Source organism: Fomitopsis serialis (genome assembly GCF_022376445.1).
Source record: "Fomitopsis serialis strain Sig1Antser10 chromosome Unknown B0H18scaffold_8, whole genome shotgun sequence".
Taxonomy (NCBI): Eukaryota; Fungi; Basidiomycota; class Agaricomycetes; order Polyporales; family Fomitopsidaceae; genus Fomitopsis; species Fomitopsis serialis.
Genome location: NW_025954968.1, coordinates 555,796 through 569,611, shown reverse-complemented (window position 1 = coordinate 569,611; position 13,816 = coordinate 555,796). Strand labels below are relative to the sequence as shown.

General features: G+C 55.7%; 7 protein-coding genes across 7 annotated transcripts; 1 reads left to right on the top strand and 6 right to left on the bottom strand.

Annotated features, from left to right (window-relative positions):
- Positions 1-55: 55 nt before the first annotated feature.
- On the bottom strand, positions 56-1,506 carry B0H18DRAFT_983972 (uncharacterized protein; the record flags this gene model as incomplete). Its single annotated transcript, XM_048044650.1, has 8 exons — positions 56-458; positions 512-604; positions 663-775; positions 802-871; positions 931-1,023; positions 1,083-1,189; positions 1,240-1,271; positions 1,502-1,506. The coding sequence occupies 8 exons, from the start codon at positions 1,504-1,506 to the stop codon at positions 141-143; spliced, it is 831 nt and encodes a 276-aa protein (XP_047897922.1). The 3' UTR covers positions 56-140.
- B0H18DRAFT_647039 (mitochondrial ribosomal death-associated protein 3-domain-containing protein) lies at positions 1,495-3,354 on the bottom strand. Its single transcript, XM_048038942.1, has 9 exons — positions 3,288-3,354; positions 3,143-3,232; positions 2,993-3,091; positions 2,832-2,943; positions 2,689-2,781; positions 2,366-2,642; positions 2,174-2,318; positions 1,843-2,116; positions 1,495-1,788 (listed from the first exon to the last, which is right to left on the bottom strand). The coding sequence occupies exons 2-9, from the start codon at positions 3,224-3,226 to the stop codon at positions 1,688-1,690; spliced, it is 1,185 nt and encodes a 394-aa protein (XP_047897921.1). The 5' UTR covers positions 3,227-3,232; positions 3,288-3,354; the 3' UTR covers positions 1,495-1,687.
- An 893-nt stretch (positions 3,355-4,247) lies between these two features.
- B0H18DRAFT_928486 (P-loop containing nucleoside triphosphate hydrolase protein) lies at positions 4,248-6,430 on the bottom strand (the record flags this gene model as incomplete). The annotated part of the gene is made up of 7 exons (XM_048041673.1): positions 4,248-4,499; positions 4,559-4,630; positions 4,684-4,731; positions 4,784-5,248; positions 5,297-5,410; positions 5,457-5,600; positions 5,651-6,430. The coding sequence occupies 7 exons, from the start codon at positions 6,428-6,430 to the stop codon at positions 4,440-4,442; spliced, it is 1,683 nt and encodes a 560-aa protein (XP_047897920.1). The 3' UTR covers positions 4,248-4,439.
- A 1,029-nt stretch (positions 6,431-7,459) lies between these two features.
- B0H18DRAFT_1083092 (Endonuclease/exonuclease/phosphatase) lies at positions 7,460-9,552 on the bottom strand (the record flags this gene model as incomplete). The annotated part of the gene is made up of 11 exons (XM_048031620.1): positions 7,460-7,607; positions 7,660-7,792; positions 7,916-8,073; positions 8,097-8,485; positions 8,506-8,591; positions 8,637-8,723; positions 8,747-8,964; positions 9,006-9,273; positions 9,327-9,394; positions 9,445-9,476; positions 9,529-9,552. The coding sequence occupies 11 exons, from the start codon at positions 9,550-9,552 to the stop codon at positions 7,460-7,462; spliced, it is 1,611 nt and encodes a 536-aa protein (XP_047897919.1).
- Positions 9,553-9,849: 297 nt separating this feature from the next.
- On the top strand, positions 9,850-10,534 carry B0H18DRAFT_983961 (uncharacterized protein). The gene is made up of 4 exons (XM_048044649.1): positions 9,850-9,970; positions 10,022-10,072; positions 10,122-10,201; positions 10,264-10,534. The coding sequence occupies exons 1-4, from the start codon at positions 9,902-9,904 to the stop codon at positions 10,451-10,453; spliced, it is 390 nt and encodes a 129-aa protein (XP_047897918.1). The 5' UTR covers positions 9,850-9,901; the 3' UTR covers positions 10,454-10,534.
- An 82-nt stretch (positions 10,535-10,616) lies between these two features.
- B0H18DRAFT_983958 (uncharacterized protein) lies at positions 10,617-11,153 on the bottom strand. Its single transcript, XM_048044648.1, has 2 exons — positions 10,772-11,153; positions 10,617-10,691 (listed from the first exon to the last, which is right to left on the bottom strand). The coding sequence occupies exons 1-2, from the start codon at positions 11,071-11,073 to the stop codon at positions 10,688-10,690; spliced, it is 306 nt and encodes a 101-aa protein (XP_047897917.1). The 5' UTR covers positions 11,074-11,153; the 3' UTR covers positions 10,617-10,687.
- Positions 11,154-12,207: 1,054 nt separating this feature from the next.
- B0H18DRAFT_835127 (uncharacterized protein) lies at positions 12,208-12,369 on the bottom strand (the record flags this gene model as incomplete). Its single annotated transcript, XM_048039438.1, has 1 exon — positions 12,208-12,369. A coding segment is annotated over one exon (162 nt), but the record flags the coding sequence as incomplete, so codon positions are not given.
- Between the last annotated feature and the right edge of the window lie 1,447 nt (positions 12,370-13,816).

The window sequence follows — 13,816 nt, the reverse complement described above, 5'->3', positions numbered from 1 at the left end:
CTTAACGCCACAGCACTCTTCCCGTGGAGATGCACAAACTAGTCTTGCTAACAGCTATGCACATAACGGTAACACAAGGTCGAAGTGCGACAACGCTTATTCCGATTCGTTTCGTACAGCACTCACACACTCATCTACGGTTACATCAGGTCTGCGAGTCCGACGCGAACGACCCGAGACTGGAACGCCGTAAGGGACATATCATCCCGGAGCAGCTTATCCTTTTCCCAGTCGGGCATGCCCGCGAGAGCGACGAGGCAGGTTTTGTTAACAAGACCCGCGCCAATGAACTTTTGCGTGAGGTCTTCTAGATCCGGGTTCAGCGACTGGAGGAAAGCACGGATGACCCCATCATGAGGCTCGCACGGTGCTGTACTGGCGGAGGCGGTGGTTTGGTGGCGGGTCATAGTCGGGGCCTTCCCAGAACGGGCGGTCTGAGTGGTTTGGACCGTTCTCACCTGGGAGAGAATGCGATGAGTGCTCATGCACGCGAGCGGTGGCGGACTCTCACCGATACAGACGGACCCGCTGAAGGCGTGTCACGATATGTGGACTCAGAGTCAGACGCCGTACTAGAGCTCGACGACTCAGCAGGCGACAGGACCTGTGGGAGGTAATTCACATTCAATGAACGAACAAGGTATTTCATCCCCTTGACTTACCCTTCTCGATTGGTAATGATATGGGGTCCGAACCGCGGCATTCCTCGGGCTCCTGCGAAGCCGCTCACTCTTGTCTCGTTGATCCTTATTGGCAAGCTTCATCGCTTGTTGTGCTCCCACCGCGTCTTCTCGAGCCAACGACGGATGTATCCCTCGATAGGCCAGGCATCTTCGTATTCGGTCTTGATGTACGGAAACCGGCTTACGACCTGCGCCCGGGACAAAAGCTGTGTTAGGCACCTGTCAAAGTCGAAGCCATACTGGTCACCTCGTTAGAGAATGCGGTCCACCGCTCGGGGTCTTGATCTCGAAAGTGTTGCGACATATCTAGATGGTCCGACGCAAGCAACCGCATGCAGCTCTTTGTGATTGAAAGGCCAATTCAATTCAAGGAGACTTGACCTCATAAAAGCAACGCACTGTAAACTGAGTGAAGTTTGGGTCCGTACGACCGAGTCCCATCGCCTGAGACAATGAACTCATTTTCGTTATTCTCTGAGGACGTGGCCAAAACTCTCTCCGTGGACCTGCGGATTGCTTCACAGTGAACAGATAATCACGACGTCGCGGAACATACCATGCGTCGCCGAAATGGTTTCTGGAGCAACACTCATCTACTTGCAGTGGTATGCTGGCTGAGTGAAATGGGGGGATATCGTTCAGCGGTGTCCAGGAAGCCCGATTATATCAGTATCCGGGGACATCTGCACGCGTACGTGATAATGACAAGATCGACGGAGTATCGAGATGAACATGACCTGCGTGCAGGATCCCGCGAAGCGGAGTAAGCTTCCTGACCGCCCACGAGCAAGGACACGCGTCAATATCAATTCATCGACGACATTGTACGCCGTCGAGTCCTGATCTCCTGCAATGCCGCCTTATCATGCGACCGTGGCAGTGGTACGGCAGGAGAGTCTAGCCCTGTCACTTGCGATATCAAAGGACCGTAGAACGTCGCGTGGAAACGGGATGCACTGTGAAGCGTGCGGACGGGAGTAATTAGTACGACATTAAGACCCAATCTACAAAGTCATTTGTGTCGCCAAAAGCCCGTTCTGCACGAATGCCCTGGGGTTCCCGTCAGCCTCGGCATACTTAGACATGAACAGCTCGTCGTTTGGCACTACACCACACCAAGATCAATCACAAGAGCCAGTACAAAGAGGACATCACGCACCAGATCGCAGCTCATCGTTGACGCGCACTTCGCCCGTGTGCAGCGCCTTGTCCTGCATCCAGACCTCAAACAGCGACGCGGCTTCGCTGACGCTCATGCGCGGCGACACAGGAAAGTTCTTCAGGCCCCGCGCGAACTCCGTAGTCTCCGGTGAGCGCTTCGTGTATGGCCCTGCAGGACGTGGCGGCGGTAGACCAAGGGCCTCGCACAGCTCGAGTGGCATCTTGAACGCAGTATGCTGGGTGCCTGCTGCTCCCATGACCGCACCACGCGGCTGAGTAGAGCAAAGTATGAGGCGTTAGCAGCCTGCAGGAAAGTAGATGGAACGTACGAAAGCCTTCTTGCCGCTCGCGTACTCAAGGATCATTCGCGGGATCGCCAGGTGCTGCGCCATGATTTGCCGGTAGTGCGCGTCACGGTACAGACTGTAGCCGTACATAGCCTGCATATCGTCTACGGCGAGCAGCACAGGATATCTATCGAGCGATAAGCCGACACCCAGAAATGATAGACGGATACTTACGTTGACTGGTGCGACAACTCATCCATCAGAACAGCCAGAACCACAGGCGCATTGACCGGGTTCTGTACGCCTGCTTTCACAAGCTCGCTAAGAGGGGAGCCAGCGGGTACAGGAGCGTCTTCCAGCGAGACATGCTCCCGAGTCTTGAGCGTTTCGATGAGCCGCTCGTTGACACTAAGGAACCTGCGGAGCAGCTGATCGGAATACGCTGGCTGAGAATATGTCCGCGTTCGCGCGTCATAGGCATAGTCCTTAGACGAGTCAACGAGGTGCAATCCTGAGAAGCATTAGAGGGTGCGTCTGCTCATAGAGAGACATCATACCTCGCGGGATGTACATCACGATCCAGTCACTATGTGCTGCATATTCTACTGTCTGCAGCAGTAGATAGCTCTTGCCACAACCAGTCGGTCCGGCTACGAGGCAGCGTTAGTGGTTTTCGCAGCGAAGAGGTAGCAAGACTCGCTCATGATCAGTCTAGTGTCCCGACTTGACTTGTCGCTAGCACCGTCCAGAACGTTCAGTGCGCTGATAGTGACGTCCCTGACGACAGAGCACGGCCTTGAAAGTATCCGGAACTAGTCTTGTGCGTCAGACAGAGTAGTTGAGGATGAAACAGGGGCTTACGTCGCGAAGTGCGCTGTCCGGAACACCGAACGCACGCATAGCTTCATTCTGCGAAGCCGGGAACGCCAGGGCCTTTCCGACAGAGTAATTCATAGCCTCCTAAAAGACAGACGTGAGACCTTGCACCAGTGCTCCCGTAGTGCGACATACAGGCGAGAACGTGGGCAGCTGCAGCTCCAAGCGCTGATCAGACTGGAAGATGCTCTTCGTAAGCTGGTTGACCGATAAAGGCATATGAGTCTGTGATAGATGTTTGGTGAGCAGTGGCACGAGAAGAATGAACATGACCACACACAGGGCCGGCGTAGGACTTCTTCTTCGCTCCTGGATCGTTCTTTTTACCCTTGAAACTTTGCCCTGTGGAGCGTGTGAGCGATATGCCAAGTCGCCTCGAGGAGATCAGAGGAGTATGAGATAAGTTAGAAGTGCAGTAGTGAGAATAAGTGTTGCGAAGCGTCGAACCCGGCCACTTGATTAGGATTGGAGAGAAGGACTGTCAGATTCAATTCGGCCAGTCAAGGTAGCCCTTAACCAGTGTCGCGAACTCCACAGATCAGCCAGAACTTCTCTATTGAGTCAATCCCCGTGTCATGTAGGCGCGAAGTCAATCAGGCGGGTGCACGCAAGGTCGAAGCATCCGAACATCGACGTCCCGGGCCGGTAAATGAAGCCATGTATTTTGTGTATGCAAGGGCCTTCGTCCCCGGCAATGACAAACGGTACGTCGACAGTGGTGAGTCGCCGCAAACAGTATGCGCACGGTGTAAGTCGCTGCAACACCGTACTCTGGGTTCAGGCCCGCTGTCGCAGTGTGGACAGTGAGGTGAATCAAAAGGTCGCACTCACGCTGCACCGGCCCTGTCGGAATTGTCTTCCGCACCTTGGCAGGCTTTGGCTGAGCATAGCCTCGCGTCTGTCCTCCAAATGATAGGCATGACTTGCTGCTGGGGAATGGCGGAGTGAAGCGGAGGCTACAGCGGGCGGTAGCTAGAGAAGACATCGTGGTTGTCACCAAAGCTAAGACCCTCAAACTCGCCTAAAACCCAGGGGATGGTGCAAGCCAAGAGAGCAAAGAAGGCGACGCAGCAGCAAGACCAGCAGGACCGGCAGCGAGTTGGTTGGTAGTGGCGAGCACTGACACTGGCAGGCCGCAGGACCGATCTAGCTGGTGTTTTCTAGCACGTGACACACGCGTCGCGCGAACGCCCGACGCGTTCACTAGCATATTGAAGCTCCTGTTCGACAGACTCTTAGGCCAGTGCATTTCAATATCTACCATGCTCAAGAAGCTGCATCTGTATACCTATTTACATACTGTAACAATGTATCATTCGTAATGGAACGTGGAATGCGATGTAGGAGGTTGCACAGGAGGCCAGCGGTTTCATTGTCCGTGGAAGATGATACGTAAGTTAAAGGAAAGGAAAGATGTACATACATGCATGCGTTACGATGCGCCTGCATTCCGCGTCTGCTTTTTCGCAGTGCCGATCGTGGTGTTGTTGACCTATGTCGCGAACGGACGTCTATCAGAATAGGCACAGGTAAGCATCTGTAGAGACTGACCTTGGTCGCGAAACGCAAAGAACAAAGAGACTCGTTGAGGTGGGTGGCCAGCGGCGAGAGGTTCAATACCATCTACGAAAGGCCTGTCAGTGGGTATTTCACGGTCAGGAGCAATGCAGACGTACCAGCGTCTTCGAGTTGCCGCTCAGCGAATTTTGAAGCAGGTAGGTCAACTGAAGGTGAAATATTTAGCGCACTTCAATCATCAAAATAGGACAGACCGACCTTCGAGTTCCTGTAGGGAATGTGCTTGTCGTTCTTCCCCTCGCCTTTCTCCCCGAGTGCAGCGACCACGTCACCCAGCGCGCTCAGACTTTTATTGATATTCTGTGTCTCGCGCAAGCGGTCCTTGTCGCCTGCAGCGCCGCTCTTCTCCAGCCGCTCGCTGCCCGCAAGGTCAACGAGGTTCAGACTGCCCTCGCACGCCTCACCCGTCAGCGTGTTATTGCCGCGGATGCGCAACGTGAAGACGGAATGCGAGCGCGACGAGCGCTCGTTCATCAGCGTCGCCGCGACCGTACGCCGGGACTGCGCGAGCGAGAGCAGTGTGCGCACTTGGGCGGCAGTGGCGAGCGGAACGACGTTGACATCCGTCACGGTCGTGCGCCCGGTCTTCGAATCATGCTTGATCTCGTGCCTTTTCTTGTCGAACTCTCCCTTGCCAAGCAAATCGTTGATCGTCTCGTTGTACTGTGGCCAGGGTGAGGATGCGTCAGGCTGACGATCAATGTCACTCACAATTTCGAGGAACTGGCCCTCCATCCTGTACTCCCAGCCCTTGTTTCGGAGTTCCTCGGCCACTCTGAAGACTTGCTCTACAGCCCTTGGGATCATTCCCGCGGTAGCATCCGTCTGGGTCTCGTCAGCGCAGAACTCAGCTAAAACAGATCTCGCTTACCAGTCCACCCTCCATGGTGAAGGACTTGCCAGACCCTGTTTGGCCATATGCAAAAACGCAAACGTTGTACCCGTCTGTACAACTCTGCGCCAGCTGAGAGATCTCCTCGAAGACCTCCGCTTGAGTGGAGTGTGGTTCAAATACCTAGAGAGGCGTCAGGCAACCGTTGCCCCGTGATGAGGGAACATACGCACGCGATCGAATGTGAACGCCCACTCGTCCTTGCGTTCCTGCCCAGTGGCACTCTCGCTGGACGAACTCAGCAAGATCTCTCTGTGGTCCATCTTATCCGGGAACACAACCTGCGCCTTTGCGTCCTCCCTCCGCTTGTCATCTTCCTCAGGATCAGGAGTGCCATCGGGCGTGGACGCTCCGTCCGTAGAGGATGTAGAGGTGATCAAGCCACGCGGAGGCAAGTCGGAGGGAAGCAGCGGGCGCACACGACAGAAGACACGGATGTTCCCCTTCAGCTCTTGCACCATGTTATGCAGCCTCCGCCGCACGCTCTCCGCCTCGCGCGTCTCCTTCTCGAGCTCGGCGATCCGCCTGCGTGCCGCCTCCAGCTCCATAGTCAGCCCAAGGCCGCTCCTCGAGCCCGCATCGATCTGCGCCTGCATCGCGAGCTGTTGTGCCTGGAAGGCCGTGATCTGCGCGGTCAGCGCGACGTGCGCGTCCGACTGGTGCGACAGAGTGGCTTTCAGGCTCTTCACCGTCTCGCGCTCTCTCTCCAGGTCGTCCTGGCACATCCGGAGCTCCTCCTTCAGCTCACGCACCTCGCGCTCCTTCCTGCGCATGTCCGCATCCCGATCCTCGAGTTCGCGCGTGTGCCGCCGCCGCAGCTGATTGATCTCATCGCTCGCGTTGTCCAGCTCCTGCCGTTGAGCGAGCTCTTGCGTCTTTGCCGCAGCGAGCTGCTGGGCCATGGCCGTCTGGTTGGATTGCAGTTCGGCGACCTTGGCACGCTCGGAATCCATCGCGGCCGCGAGTCGTTCGGCATCGGCAGCGCGAGCGGCCTCGATAGAGGACACCTGGTCCTGCAGGGACTGAAACCGCTTGTCTTCAGTGGTCGCTGACCTTGTTGTCCGCGTCGCGGGTCGGGTGGCAGTGGGTCGAGTAGGGGCAGCAGACTTTGGCGGCGCACTCGTCGCACGCTCCGTGCGCCTCGTCGTCGTCAGTGGAGGTGCCCTCGGCTTTGTAAGGGGTGGTGGTCCTTTTGCAAGCCTGGACGCAGCAGGCTTCGGTGGACGCGTGGGTTGATTTGGATCGGCCTCTGCGATGGCTGGGAGCTTCCTCGGTGGCTCCGGAACGTTCGCGTTTTCATCGTGGGCAGCCTTCCGCTTGAGCGAGGCCTGTCTGAGCGCTGTCGTAGACATCGAGGGCGCTATACGAGGGCCGAGTTGGTCGTCCGAAGAGTGCAAGCGTGGGAGGCGGGACATGGTACTTAAGCGAGAAGTTCGAAATGGACGAGCGTCGAGCGCCCACAAACCGAACTAGGTCACGTGATCGCGTATTGTGGCCTCTCAGGACATTGACACCTGGGACAAGCGTTCGACTGCTTCATCGCGTAATGGCCATTCTATAAGACCTATGTAAGTGGCATTCCGATGAGTCATTGTCGCGACAGACTACTGCCTGTCCAATGAAGGAGCGATATGTACAACTGGAAATGCAGGATGTTTCCGCCGTCCACATATAGGTACAGTTGTCCACCGTAGAACATGCAGGTAACGAGATGTTGTTGCCGTGTTATCACATCTTGTCAACGCACCACTTCAATGAAATGGCGAGCCGTTCATCCGCCTAGCCTGCGAGAACCTCCCATATATAGCTGTAGTCCCCACAGGCTACCGTTTGACTGCCTTCAAACCACGACGTTGGCTCAGAAAACGATATATTGTGCCTGACATAATTAACATCGGTCAGTGAGGATACAATGTCATAGATAGCTTCACGACATGAACGTGGCTCACGATAGTGCCCTTCAAGTCGAGCGGTCACAGTCGTTAAGTCACACTGGGTCTTGGCGATTGTCGAGTAAGGGCTTCCTTCTTGACTTCACTCGCCCACTTGAAAAAGTTACACCGGTACTCGTGGTTCACTTCCTCGCGAAGGCGTTCGCCTTTGCCTTTGTCATATCCAGGACCTACGGGTCTGATGCACCACTCGTTAACACCATCAAGATGAACAAGACAGAAAGACGTACCGTGAGCACAGATAGAATTTCTTGCCTTTATTGGGTCCTGGCTTGTTCACCGTCCATAGCTTCGCCGGCTCGCTGTGGACGCTGCAGTTTGGTGGTTTGAGCGGCGCAAAGAGGCCGGCCCACGCGGTTTGTTCTGGGAAGCGGATGGTTCAGTCTCCACCGCAGATGCCTCCGACAGTGATACTCGTGAGCCAAACGATAGTCTGAGTCGAGTTGATCGTCCGCAGTAGCCTCCGCGCTCACAACGTCCGATGACCGGGGTTGCGAGGTTCATCGTCATCCACGACGATGACCTCTTTGGACGGTGACTTGGAAGTGCTGGCGGATGGTTTGCCGAAGAACGACGAGATGTTCGATTGCGATGGATCCTGTTTTCGCTTTTTGCTGGAGTTACCGGACTTGTCCACGGGCTTCCTCTTTGTGGACACAGAAGGGACCTGGCGTGCGGCAGTCGCTTTTGAGCCGCCTTCGATTGTCCTTGTGAAGACGCAGCAGCTGTCACATTGTTTTCGGCAGGAAGTGCTGATGTTGACATTGTCGACGAAGATTGTGACGGCGGCAAGGAAGGTGTAGGAACCATCACAGCGTCGGAAGGAGGTGAGGTCTCTGCGGCAGGCGACTGAGCGCTACGTTTGCCGAAGAAGCTGGAAAGCATCGTCTGTTTCCCGGCTAGCTCCTCCCAGTACTTTGCAGCTATTCTAGGAGGCTGCATACCTTCCGTCTGCTTCATCATGTCTGAGAGCTTGACTGTTTCTCCGGAATCAAGCGCGAGCTCGTCGTGTAGGTCAACGTAGATGGGGCAGTGGTCGGAACCTTTAAGCGAAGCCTGATGTCCCCATGCTTGACCCAGGGAAGCAGGCCGCGCGTGACGAGAACGTAGTCTATGCGAGCGCCATAATTCGTCTCCCGGGCCTGGAGCCTCGTGTTCCAACCTACGCTTGATCAGTGGCCAGTCGTACGGACAAGGGCTGTCTCACACGTGAACATGCCCTTCCTGTCAGGCCAGAATGGTCGTATAGCGTCGACCATAGGTCCGTCGGGTTCCAACCACTTTCGCATCCACTCTCGGGCAGGATGTCGTACCAACTCGCAGCGTTGCTCGGAAGATTTCCATCAGCGTGATCCAAAGGGGTTGCAGAGACGTTGATGTCCCCAAGAACCATGACTTCGCGATGTTCTTCCTCGACGAGTTTCCGCACGCGCTCCTGAAGCATGAGATGAAAGTTCATCTTGAATGGCAACCGCGTCTCGGTCGTCTCAGCCGGGCAGTAGACGTTGATCAGAACAAACAAGCCGAAGTCCAGACTAGAGCACGACCTTCGCTGTCAAGCTCATCGAGACTAGACGGAACATCGGACTGTTCGTCCGAGTAAAAATCAATGTGGTGCGGTTGGGGATACGAAGGTGAGACGCGCTCTTCCTCAGACAGCGGTGGCTTAGGCTGAAGCATACCCGAGAGACCTTCTTCTGCTCTGAGAGGCGTCACTCTCCTCGAGTTGGTGTATACAGCGACGCCGCTATATCCGCCCTTGTTGATCGGGAAGGAGAAGAAGGAGTGATATTGACCTGGTAGGGCGGCGTCTCGTTGCAATGTTGCACGCGAGGACTTCATCTCTGCCCCTCACGTTCAGACACGTACTGAGCACGTTTAGAACGAGATGACACACCCTGAAAGCAGATGATATCCGCATTTAACGCGTCGAGGATCTCTTCGCAGGTTTTGAATGTATTCCATCTGTCGCAAGGTCAACATTGGTACGCGTACGAACGCCCAGAGATACTCACGGATGATACTTTGGCAGGGTCCGTATGCCATTCTGTTTTTTTGATCAGTGAAGTATAGATGATAGCATGTTGGAGATGACTTACTATATTCCACGAAATAATGCGCATCGTTCGAGGTCGCAAGCTCCGAGTCTGCGCTCAACCGGGGCAAGGGGCGATATATTACCTCTTCCAAGGAGTGTGATAAACCAGTGAGAGAGGTGCTGTGTCGCTGTCACTGCAGTAGGGGAGACAACGACGCAATGCTAGTGAGTGGTAGCTGCTAGTGTTACTATGTAGGCGACGCGCTGTCTAAGCGCTCGTACTCAGGAGGAGCGGTTCATCCCGATCGAGGATCGAAGATCCTATTTGCTTATGTCAGCATCCCCAGAGGTCGTGCTCACTGCTCAGTAACATCGCCCCGGCTCCCGACCTCGTTTTGCGAACTTGCATCCTCCACACCAGCCTTCATCACAATATGGGCCGTCTTCGTCGCTCAAGGACGCATCACGCCCAAAGGGATGTCCATCGTGCAGCAAGGACAAGGGTGCGTCGCACGTTTTCTGAATCACGATCGTACTGAAATTTGAGTCTTCAGGCTCGTACAAGAGACATTGATCAGATCCAGTTGATTGATTTGGACCCGAAGGTGAGCTGCTGTATGCGACTATGTTAACATCTTCTCATGCATCCCCAAGAACCGAGCAAAACTCGAGGCACAACCTCTGGACTTAGAAAAACCAGGTCTCGCGCAGCACTATTGTGTAGAATGCGCAAAGTGAGTTCCAGAGCATCATTTGCAACCCATGGTACTTATTACACTGCTCTTTCCTTCCTCAGATACTTCGAGACCGATGCAGCATTGCACTCCCATTGGAAGAGCAAGGTGCACAAGCGGCGGTGTAAAGAGCTAAAGGAGCCAGCTTATACCATCGAGGAGTCAGAACGTGCTGCAGGTCTCGGGAGAGAAGAGAAGCGGACTTCTACGACAGTGGCGCCGATGGTTATTCCTATACAGCAAGATACATGACGGAGTTGTGGTATCAGTGCGTGCCTGTACCGTACGTTTGGTTTGGTTTCTATCCTATGTCTCCCTTTTTTGCTGCCTGAATCACGAGTGTCTTCTGGCGCACCCGCCGGGTATGGTTGATGCTGAGCCCAACACGTACGGTACGGTGGAGAATTGATGAAACTCGGGAATCGGTATTACAACGCACTACATGAAATCCATACGACTAGAGTGAAGCATTTTCGAGACCGGCAACTACGTGAGTATCAGTCCTCCTCGTCCGAGGGATCATTGATCTCTTCTCCAGATCGGTGAAGGTCCTGATTATCCTCTTCGTAGATTCCCTCTGCTCGTAAAGCGTGGACGACGTCGAACACCCACGTCCTGGTGTCGTAGTCTGGATCGTCATTCCTGATGTCGACACCCTGTATGATTTCCTCCACGCGTCCGAGGATCTCGGAGCTGAACTTGGAGACCTCCGTGCTTTCGGAAAAGGTTGCAGACAGTTCGTAGCGGACGCCTTCCTTTTTCTCGTAGCAGTACTCGCCCGTGCTACCATCAAGGCGGTAGACGTTGCCGAATGCTTCCCTGCGCCCGAACTCGGACGTCATGCAGGTGCGTATCGCCAGTTCCCAGTTCATCGAAGGCTCCGACGCGCCACCATGTTGTACAACGAAGACGGTATACGTGTCTGGTAATCAGAGTCGGTTGGTGAGGGAGGCGGCTCGGGATGGTCGTCTCCAAATAAAGTCGATGACTCCGCGTTGGAGAGGCCAGAATCGAGCGTGCCTTCTGAGCTGTTGGACTCAATGGGCGAGGGGAGGGACGTTGAAGATTCCATCTCGAGACTTTTCTGAGAACAAACGACGGTGAGTTTCACGCTAGCCCATGTAGACTTGTTTGTTACCTACAATTTTGCTGATTTTTGTGCGTCTGGTCCGGGGACAGGCTGTTGGAACGTTGCCAGGACGCAGCCTCTTTATAGCCCAGGGGAGAGCCACTTTCCGCCCAAACAAAAGCCTCGTGGCCTGTGAGCGGCGGCCGGTCTAGCCACTCATTGCCGTTGGAGCTCGCTTGCTTTGGTAATTGCCACAAAGCGTCGCCACGAGCTTTGTCCAAACAATAAGGTCCCGGGCCACTCCCGTTCCCGTGGCGATGTGTGGCCTCAAAATGAGGCGACGAAGCTAGTTGGCCACCGCCCAGGCGCCACGCCGTAGGCTCCCGCCTATATAAGAGGTCGATGTCTGGGCAGCGTCGCCACTCGTAAGGCCTAGCAGCGGACAAGGAGGACGGCGGTCCGTCGTCTCTGCTGCAACGGGCCCGCCGTATCTCGCGTCCGGGTGTCGTTGGGCGTTTCGATGCCTACGACCTCGGTTGTGGAGGTTCTGCGCTACGAGGTGAGCCGTTGTCGTTCACGCGCAAAGACGCAGGGCATAGTGAAATGGCATTACAAACAGACGGACACACGGGCGCGTTACAGACCTCAAGACTACAGGATATAACTATCTACTTCGGGACACGACACGACGGGCGGACTTTTGGCGGCGACAGTACTACGAGGACAGGGGTGTGCGTACGACGAGCGGTGAAAACGGTGATAACATGGACAACTCGACAACCCGACGTAGCATGGGAGGGAAACCGACAGCCTAGTCGGAGTCAATCATTTTGTCCCAATTAGCCCTCACGGTCTCCATCGTTAGGAACATCGCCCTGAAGGTAGGCGGGAGCGTGACGTTGTATTTCTCCTGGCGCATCAGGAGCAACGCCTCCCAGATCCAGCTCTGGCAGCTCCAGGTCGGGTGGCCGTGGCGCAGAGGGATGGTGCGCAGCAACCGTTCAAGTTCGTCAAGCTGCGACTCCTCGATCGTGCCGAGAAAGTGACAGCCTGCATAGGCCTCACTCTTCGCGTACTCAACGTTCTTCTTCCGTTCGAAGCCCCACTGGCATCCTACGGCGCCCACGATATGGAATGCCTCCCCTTTGGATAAGGACTTGGGTGGCTTCTTCAACCGAACGGCGATCTCCCAGTGCCGAGGGGGGCGGGGACTGGCTCGGTGAGGGCGTTGCCGTTGGCGGCGTAGTGGCAGAGGTAAACGCGTTGAGGCATGAGGCGATGAAGCTAGAAGGGCAAGGTCGGTCTTATGTCTCTGAAGAACCAACGAGCGAAACTTACATTGGGGTTGTTATCGCCTAGGATGGGCTAGTGAGAGGGGGGCGTTCGAAGAGCCGTGGCTGGAAGCCGAGGCCGCCCCGTCTCCCCGCCTTATATCTCTTTGGGCGTAGCTCGCTTCGCGTGTTCAGACACCGCCGTACGTGGTCACTCGAATTAATGCAATATTGCAGGCGTATGCGGCTACGCGAGCAGGGAAAAGGCCATCGCTTTGATGGCTCGCGACTGGCCCCGATGGCAAAGTCAGATGTGAGGTCGGGAAAGCACGGCGCGGCGGGGGCCCCCGCTTGGCGATGTACTCGGTCGAGGCAGAATTCCCGCGGCGGCTCGTAGGAAATCCAAATTGGGTACAGACGTGGACGTCGCTTCAGACCCCCGGCCGCGGCGGCATTTCCGTGACTCGAGGTACATCACTCCGTTCCGAGGAACAGGCCTTCGGTGAACCGTGCCGATACCGGCTAACTCTGTGAAGACCCAGAACTACGGGATGAGCAGGTCCTCTGCCCACTGGGACGCTCCCAGTGCAGTCACCCGCCGATGTCGCCTCATGGTCCATACTCACGTCCACGGGCAAGTGATTTATCCATGTCTCAGTTGACCGATAGCAGGCTCACGTCCGCCGAGGCCCCCGCTTTCCAGTCCCTGAATCCAGTGGACCGAGACCGTCGGCTATACCTCTATCAACCACCGGACTCAAATCAGACGATCTCGGGGAAGGGGACGAGCAGCAGGGAATAGCCCATGGGGCGGGGGCGCATGGCACCTGGAGATAGGCCGCGATTCGTCCAGGAGCATCCTCGTGTCACCGCGACGGCGGTCGCACAGGACCGGGTGCATCCCCCGCCGCACCAGCTTAGCGCTGTGGCTTGCTCGCCTCGTGTCATGGCCCGCACCCTGGAATACGCGTCGCTCTCACGGGAACATCGACGCCCCCCCCGGGCGAAGAGACCTAGATGCGCCCTCCCCCGGGCTACGCCTCGTCAGCGAGAGTCGACAGGGACCCGCTGTCGCAGGACGAGTTTATACGCCTCGTACTATAGTAGTTAATGAACGGACCATGTACTTCAGAGTGGGCTCGGCGCGCAATTCTAGGAATGTCATCGATATGTCCCTTGGCAAAATAACGCTCGATATAGACATTGTATCCCATGTGAGACAATTGTGCCGTCGGTGACACAAGCAGAACCTCTGCGCCAATATGGACGCGTAGC